This window comes from Diaphorina citri, unplaced genomic scaffold (genome assembly GCF_000475195.1).
Source record: "Diaphorina citri unplaced genomic scaffold, Diaci psyllid genome assembly version 1.1 scaffold690, whole genome shotgun sequence".
Classification (NCBI taxonomy): domain Eukaryota; kingdom Metazoa; phylum Arthropoda; class Insecta; order Hemiptera; family Psyllidae; genus Diaphorina; species Diaphorina citri.
In genome coordinates, this window is record NW_007378123.1 from 108,697 (window position 1) to 117,106 (window position 8,410).

General features: G+C 40.3%; 3 protein-coding genes across 3 annotated transcripts; all 3 read left to right on the top strand.

Moving 5' to 3' along the window:
- Positions 1–769: 769 nt before the first annotated feature.
- LOC113468278 (myotubularin-related protein 5-like) lies at positions 770–1,770 on the top strand. Its single transcript, XM_026825062.1, has 2 exons — positions 770–990; positions 1,644–1,770. Exons 1-2 carry the CDS (start codon positions 770–772, stop codon positions 1,768–1,770), a joined length of 348 nt encoding a protein of 115 aa, XP_026680863.1.
- A 264-nt stretch (positions 1,771–2,034) lies between these two features.
- LOC103511232 (myotubularin-related protein 5-like) lies at positions 2,035–5,077 on the top strand. The gene is made up of 5 exons (XM_026825063.1): positions 2,035–2,048; positions 2,249–2,498; positions 2,974–3,202; positions 3,830–4,052; positions 4,933–5,077. Exons 1-5 carry the CDS (start codon positions 2,035–2,037, stop codon positions 5,075–5,077), a joined length of 861 nt encoding a protein of 286 aa, XP_026680864.1.
- Positions 5,078–5,115: 38 nt separating this feature from the next.
- LOC113468279 (myotubularin-related protein 13-like) lies at positions 5,116–8,128 on the top strand. Its single transcript, XM_026825064.1, has 6 exons — positions 5,116–5,215; positions 5,523–5,656; positions 6,437–6,521; positions 6,724–6,814; positions 7,604–7,723; positions 7,945–8,128. The coding sequence occupies exons 1-6, from the start codon at positions 5,116–5,118 to the stop codon at positions 8,126–8,128; spliced, it is 714 nt and encodes a 237-aa protein (XP_026680865.1).
- Positions 8,129–8,410: the final 282 nt, after the last annotated feature.

An 8,410-nucleotide genomic window follows, 5' to 3' on the forward strand; every position in this document is an offset into this window, starting at 1 on the left:
AATACCAATTGTTCTGATGAACAACTTCTTGAATCTTCGAAACGCGGTTCGCGACGAAGGTGTTCCATTTGAACGGCTTTGAAATAATCCAGCTTAATGCAACAGTGCTATCTGTGAAGCAGAAAATATTTCGAATGTCATATCTTGCTGCGAATATTTCTGTGACAAGTGTAATTTAACAATATCTCGGAAACGGTATAAGCTAGAGACTTGAAATTTGTATGTAGTTCACAAATGTGACAAGGATGCAACACAAAACGTTTGGTTGAGATGGTTGCTGCGCTTGGTGGTATTTTGACCGCTTTTGCATAGATTTCGACCGTTTTTTGGCGGTTTTCAGCTATAGCGACAAAACGGTTAGAGATATTGTAAAAGTTAGGGTAAAAGAACACTCAACTATGTACTCCACATTGATTCTATGTATTCCAGATTGATTTTATGTATTGTCAGTCTTCAGATTTGACTTGTGCTCAGCCAGCGTACTTATTTAGCTTGGAGTGTATCACGTCTGCCTTGTAAGCACTAGGTCACGAGTTCGATTTCCTCCCGAGCCGAACTTTATCCCTCTATCAAACTTGGAAAAAAAAATCCATAAATTTAAATCTGCAACATAAAACTGAGGGACTTAGAAGTTTCCTTTCTGCTGAAGAGATCCTTCGTAAAATTTAGGTTTTTTATATGCTTATGTATGTTTGATGTTTCGGAGACTATTCTTCAGATTTACCTTATCCTTATGTTCACCTCACTCATATGTATGTACATTCCAGGCATGTCCTCCTATCACCCATCCAGTCCCAGGGCCGGATCAGATCTCACCAATAACAATCACCCCCCTGGTTCTCTAGGCAGTCACCCACTCAGTAAAGAGTGTCGTATATCTCAGGAGCCGTCAGCTTTGGAGATAGCAGCCGAACAGATGCGACTCTATCCGAACCTACCCCCTGAGAAACAGAAGGAGTTGGCCGCCAGTGAAGAGTCCACCCTGTATAGGTAAGAACTTACTATGACCTCACCCTGTATAGGTAAGACCTTGGGAGGTTTTGTAGTGGTCAAGATGCTTGTCTGGTAATGAGGAGGGTGTGGGTTCAATCCCAGCAGAGGTATGAATACCTTGGCTTTATCCCAGCCGGGTTATGGAGATTTGTCCTCAATATAATTTTGGAATTTGACCACAATAATGTTAGTAGCCTATTAGAAGTAAAGCATTAAAGGGACTTTACATACCTATTGCAGTAGTATAAATGAGGACTACGTTCATGAAATTAAATAGGCTACATTTTGTCCTCATTATAATTTTGGAATTTGACCACAATAATGTTAGTAGCCTATTAGGAGTAAAGCATGAAAGGGACTTTACATACTTATTGCAGTAGTATAAATGAGGACTACGTTCATGAAATTAAAAGTATTAGGTCTCGGGACTTACCAAGTTTGAGTAACGTGGGATTGGGGTGTAGAATTGAACTTTAAAATCTAGCTCAGTCCCATGATTATTGGTAAGCCGCGACCCAACTTTCAGTAATTAAGCTCTCTTGAATTACCATTTTAGAGTATGTGTCTTTTTATGGTTTTTATGGCTTGGTGACAAAATTGTTCTGGAGAAGCTCTTCCACTCAACCACAGATTTCTATTTCCCATTACAGTCAAGCTATCCACTACGCAACCCGGATGGTATATTTACTGGTACCTCTGGATGTAGGAGGAGGAGCTAAGACACATCATAGACCTGACAAGAGACACCCTGTACCTGATTTAAAGAAGGAACTTTAATAACTGCAACACAAGTTATAGTTAATCTCCGGTTCTGCTATCTCATGTTGACATTTATTTTGATGTCAACATTTTACAACGGAAGTCTTGTCGTCCCGAAATCGAATAATGAACGACGGGATATGAAAAAGAGAAAACCTTATCTGGTAAGGGGAAATTTCACCCCGGGCGAGAATAGATATCCACGCCATAGTGCTCCTCCAAGGCAGGCGCGCTAACAAAGCTTTTTTTTATTAAAGATTTTTTTTTCTTCAGATTGACGTTATGAGGATCTTCGGGCTATTAAACCTTTGAACGACGAGAAATACTAAAATTTATTACAAAAATTACACAACACAAAATTGTAGTATTCAGGAACTCGAACCACCAACCTCGAGATCCAAAGAACCACTACACGACTGATGTTGATTTCAGATCAAGTGTAGCAGAGTCAGACAGTGGGTTCGATTAACCACTACACGACTGATGTTGATTTCAGATCTAGTGTAGCAGAGTCAGACAGTGGCGATGCAGAGAGTGGGTTCGAGGAGACAGACCCGTCGGGTGAGGTGGGGGCGGGGGTCATCCGGAGTGTGTCTCGGTTTGTAGACCGGGTCTGCAATGAGGGGGGCGTGTCCAGTGAACACATACGGAGTCTGCACCAGATGATACCGGGTCTGGTGTCCATGCATGTGGAGTATCTGGACATGGTGCATCGCGAGAGCAAACGACTGCCACCCATACAGAAGGTTAGTAAATGAAAACAGAATAAAGAAAAGAAGAAAATAGTAAAAAAAAGGTTTGGCAAAGTAAACTATAAGAATTTAGGTCTCATCTTTCCGAAATCGAAGAGAGAAGGGAAACTTAATAGGAGAAAGCCAGCCGTTCCGAGAACGATCCTCATCTGTTTAGTATTAAGTTCGCCCCGGAGAGGAATGGAACACGCGGTGTAGCGCTTATAAGGTAGGCGCGTTCTTCTCCCAACTAACTAGGCTGGCTTTATTTTAATATTAATTATAACATAGACTTGAGTTGCTGCTCGGAAAATACCCCAACCCGTAGGTACATACAACTCCACCAAGTTACTTCGGTGACTTCTTAATGTAGTTTAAACACTTTGAACTTCTCAAATAAAAGTACCGCATAAGAATTTCTCGAATAAAAGTCCCGCGCATAGGAACTTCTCCGAGAGGTCATTTATTTTCCGCCTTTATTTTGCCGCAGGACGGCCTGGCTATGGATGAGTTTGGTGTGGCCGCAGCTCTACTGCCGCTGTCCACGGCATTCTGCCGCAAGCTGTGTACCGGGGTGATTCAATTCGCGTACATGTGTATACAAGAACACCCTGTATGGCAAAATCAGGCCTTCTGGGAGGCCGCCTACTACCAGGATGTGCAGAAAGACATCAAGGCGCTGTATCTGGAGGCGAGCAGTAGCAAATATAATGGAATGAGTGAGTAGATAAATATATTATGTTTAAACACTTTGAACTTCTCAAATAAAAGTACCGCATAAGAATTTCTCGAATAAAAGTCCCGCGCATAGGAACTTCTCCGAGAAAAGTCCCGCACAAGATTTGGAAACTAACAGTATGGTGTATGGTATGATGTATGAACGACCTGGTCACCGAATGATGTAAGCTAAAACCCCCCGTCACCAATAACCTTGGTTGTTATACCATATACATTATACAGTGGCATTATACCCTTAAAAAATCTTCAAAAGTACCTATAGAAGGACATGGAAGTTTCCTTCATGAGGATACCAGTCTTCAGATTTGACTTGTGCTCAGCCAGCGTACTTATTTAGCTTGGAGTGTATCACGTCTGCCTTGTAAGCACTAGGTCACGAGTTCGATTTCCTCCCGGGCCGAACTTTATCTCTCTATCAAACTTGGAAAAAAATCCATAAATTTAAATCTGCAACAAAAAACTGAGGGACTCAGATGTTTCCTTTCTGCTGAAGAGATCCTTCTTAAAATTTAGGTTTTTTTTTATGCTTATGTATGTTTGATGTTTCGGAGACTATTCTTCAGATTTACCTTATCCTTATGTTCACCTCACTCATATGTACATTCCAGGCATGTCCTCCTATCACCCATCCAGTCCCAGGGCCGGATCAGATCTCACCAATAACAATCACCCCCCTGGTTCACTGGGCAGTCACCCACTCAGTAAAGAGTGTCGTATATCTCAGGAGCCGTCGGCCTTGGAGATAGCAGCCGAACAGATGCGACTGTATCCGAACCTACCCCCTGAGAAACAGAAGGAGTTGGCCGCCAGTGAAGAGTCCACCCTGTATAGGTAAGAACTTACTATGACCTCACCCTGTATAGGTAAGACCTTGGGAGGTTTTGTAGTGGTCAAGATGCTTGTCTGGTAATGAGGAGGGTGTGGGTTCAATCCCAGCAGAGGTATGAATACCTTGGCTTTATCCCAGCCGGGTTATGGAATTTTGTCCTCATTATAATTTTGGAATTTGACCACAATAATGTTAGTAGCCTATTAGAAGTAAAGCATTAAAGGGACTTTACATACCTATTGCAGTAGTATAAATGAGGACTACGTTCATGAAATTAAATAGGCTACTAACCTATTAGAAGTAAAGCATTAAAGGGACTTTACATACCTATTGCAGTAGTATAAATGAGGACTACGTTCATGAAATTAAATAGGCTACTAACCTATTAGAAGTAAAGCATTAAAGGGACTTTACATACCTATTGCAGTAGTATAAATGAGGACTACGTTCATGAAATTAAATAGGCTACTAACCTATTAGAAGTAAAGCATTAAAGGGACTTTACATACCTATTGCAGTAGTATAAATGAGGACTACGTTCATGAAATTAAATAGGCTACTAACCTATTAGAAGTAAAGCATTAAAGGGTCTTTACATACCTATTGCAGCAGTATAAATGAGGACTACGTTCATTAAATGAAAAGTATTAGGCCTCGGGACTTACCAAGTTTGAGTAACATGGAATTGGGGTGTAGAATTGAACTTTAAAATCTAGCTCAGTCCCATGATTATTGGTAAGCCGCGACCCAACTTTCAGTAATTAAGCTCTCTTGAATTACCATTTTAGAGTACGTGTCTTTTTATGGTTGTTATGGCTTGGTGACAAAATTGTTCTGGAGAAGCTCTTCCGCTCAACCACTGATTTCTCTTTCCCATTACAGTCAAGCTATCCACTACGCAACCCGGATGGTATATTTACTGGTACCACTGGATGTAGGAGGAGGAGCTAAGACACATCATAGACCTGACAAGAGACACCCTGTACCTGATGATGAACGACTTAGCAACAGTATGACTAACAAGTAAGTATTATTATTATTATTACTATTTGGTATATCTACCGGATGGTATATTTACTGGTACCACTGGATGTAGGAGGAGCTAAGACACATCATAGACCTGACAAGCGACACCCTGTACCTGATGATGAACGACTCAGCAACAGTATGACTAACAAGTAACAAGGAAAAGCACAGCTCCTCATGATGGTTGACTGCGATTCAGGACGGGCCAAGTAATCTTGGCTAGAGATCATCAACCCCTCTCGGTGCTGCTACAACAACAACAACAACAACAACAACTGGACATAACTGTCCTTTGGTTTTGGCTACAGTAAATTTACGAGTGGATGTCCTTCGCACTTGCTATTTCTTTATCAAGGAGAATTTTAGGCTTGTATCCTCCATGTTTAAAGTCCCCCAGCCAGACTTTGTTTATTACAATGTTCTGTCTATTTTATTCTCTCTTGCAGCATGTGAACAGGTAGTAACGCGGGCATTCCCCATCACTTCCCTCAATAAAGAGAAGAAGATTACCTCCCAATACTTGTCACATTTAGATCAGTCACTACAGGAAGGATATCAACTTCGCTCGTCTACATTCCAGGTAACCGCCCTAACTTCAATGGGTTAAAATAATAATAATCCATTTTACATCAATGGGTTTGTGTTTAACCCTCGCATTCCCAGGGGTAGTTTTCAGACCCCCAAATACAGCCCAACTGTGTCATTCTTAATAAGATGATTGTCTTTGAGCAGAGCATGACCTTGAGTTATGTACTCTGATATGGCTGCTGTGTAACTTTGTTTCAACTCATTGTTATAAGAGAACTTTCGCTCTAAACTCACGAGACGCTTTTTCGCGATATCATACGAATTGCCAAGAATGTTTGGATTCGCTTTAAAAGGTAAACTGTAGCTACTATCTCTCTCTCTGCCTCTCTCCTCTCCCTTACACTTTTCCCAAATATTAAGCTCGGACCCAGCAGTCTCCAGTTAACAAGGTACCTGGGCCAATAGGAAGAAGGCGACAAAATTTTAAAACCATAGCGACTGCTTGTAGCAGTTTTTCCCAAGATGAAATTCTGCCCGCGAGATCGAGCAAAATATCGGAAACCTTTTCCTTGCTTACTGAATGTAGAGTTGCTTTCTTCCTTTCTTCTGGCACAGAATCGGAACTAGGTACATACCTCGATAGTTCCCACTAATTTGGCCAGGTATGGAGTTTGAACAAGCAGGCAAACAGTTTGTACCACATACAATTGTATAGGTGTATGTACAAATAATAACACGGGAGAAATTCTTTTTAAAATGGTCCAAACAAAGTTGAACTTTTTTTTTACATTTTTCTTTCTTGTTTTGTTAACATTTCTTGTGATGTTTTCAGTTGATCAAGGTGGCATTTGATGAGGAGGTATCACCGGACAGTATTGAATGTTTCCGTCGTCTCATACATAAGATCCGACACCCATCTCATATTCTGCATCACTTCGCGTTCTTAAATTCTTTTTAAAATGGTCCAACCATAGTTGAACTTTTTTTTACATTTTTCTTTCTTGTTTTGTTAACATTTCTTGGGATGTTTTCAGTTGATAAAGGTGGCATTTGATGAAGAGGTATCACCGGACAGTATTGAATGTTTCCGTCGTCTCATACATAAGATCCGACACCCATCTCATATTCTGCATCACTTCGCGTTCTGTGGACAACAGATGGTGCCACAGATACCGCTCAATGAGACCAAAGGCAAGAATGCGTCGCTCAAGTAAGTCAGAGATTAATGGAAGAGTGTTTTGTCTTGTAAAGTTCTAGTATTATACCATAAAAAGTCCCCAAAAATTCCGCGTCGGCTTTTGTCACAATCGCGGAAAATTTGGCATAAAAATCTCATTTTCCGAAGGAATTTTGCAAGAAGTCAAAGATCATCATGATTTTTATAAACCAAAGATTTCTACAATTTGACACCAATAACTTTTTGTTGGATGTTGGGGTTGTTTGCTAATTTTACTACACTATCCATGATTCATGCAGAGTAGGAAGTGCGAAGTGCCGGGAACAGGGCCAGGCCTCTTTACGCCGCAGTTAACTCAGTGGGCTTCGAATCTTAAAGTTGGTCGTTCGAGTCCAAATGAACTCACGAATAGTTCCTAGGTGTATTAACTGGGGAACGATGTTTGTGACAAGCCTTTAAATATGGCTCAACACAATTGAAATTACTTTCAAATGTAAATAATAAATGTATATTTACGGGACGAGCCCTTTTTAAAAATCACAAACATTTACAAAACAATAATAAGTGAATAAGCATTTTACATCTGTCAGTGTCAATAAGCTATAAGTAAACAATTTTAGAAATAATGACTAGAAAAACGAGTAAAAAAAAGTAATAAGTATACAATATACTTAGGTAAAAGTGAATAATATAAATATAAATGACTAGAATATTTTTTATTAACACAGTGAAAACACAATGCAAGTCAACAAGGAACATGTTAGAACCTAAAGTCATTGTGTTTAATATTATATTCACCCATTCATCTCGTCTACTTCCCAGGGGCTATGCAAAGAAAGCCATCGCTAAGACGGCCCGCAAGGCCGGGTTCAAGCAGAAGGCCTCATCGAAACGGCAGAAGTACATTCTAAACTCCCCGGCCGTCACGAGTAACATGTCTAAATATAAGCTGTCCTCTCTCTGATTTCCCAGACTGCTTTGTTACAGTTCCCTCTATCAAACTTCTTTAAATTAATATAATAATAATGATGATCCGTCCCTGTCTGTTTAATTTCAGACAAATCGAGAGCTCGCAGTGGCTTCAACAAATCCAGAACATTATGCAACTATCAGGGGCGGTCGTAGACTTGTTGGATGTTCAGGGAAGTTCTGTGATGCTCTAAATATATGACATCACCAGGCAGGATGGTAGCCCCCTTCACCGAAAATGATGATGAGATATCCATGGACAACTTTGAGGTAAGTCATCCTCTCTATAGGACTGAAGAGTCCCTTTATTTCAGTCACATCCTAGCCTATTCTATTCTATTCTATTCTACCTTTGATTGGATGGAAGATTTCAATTAGAGGAGGAGAACTATCGATATTCGGCGCCATCGATAGTTATCGATAGTTTTTTTTATTACATATTTTCCTTGTTTCTAAAGGTCTTATCCCCCAAAAAGACCTAACCTACTGTTTTAGGATAAAGTTCGCCCCGGGCGGGAATCGAACTCGTGACCTACCACTTACAAGGCAGACGCGCTGCCTTCCAAGCTAACTAGACTGGCTCCATTTTTTAAAAAAAAAATTCACATTTTTTTTTTTCAACTTTCAAAAGGAGGCTCTCAAAGGCTTGAATTTTAAAAC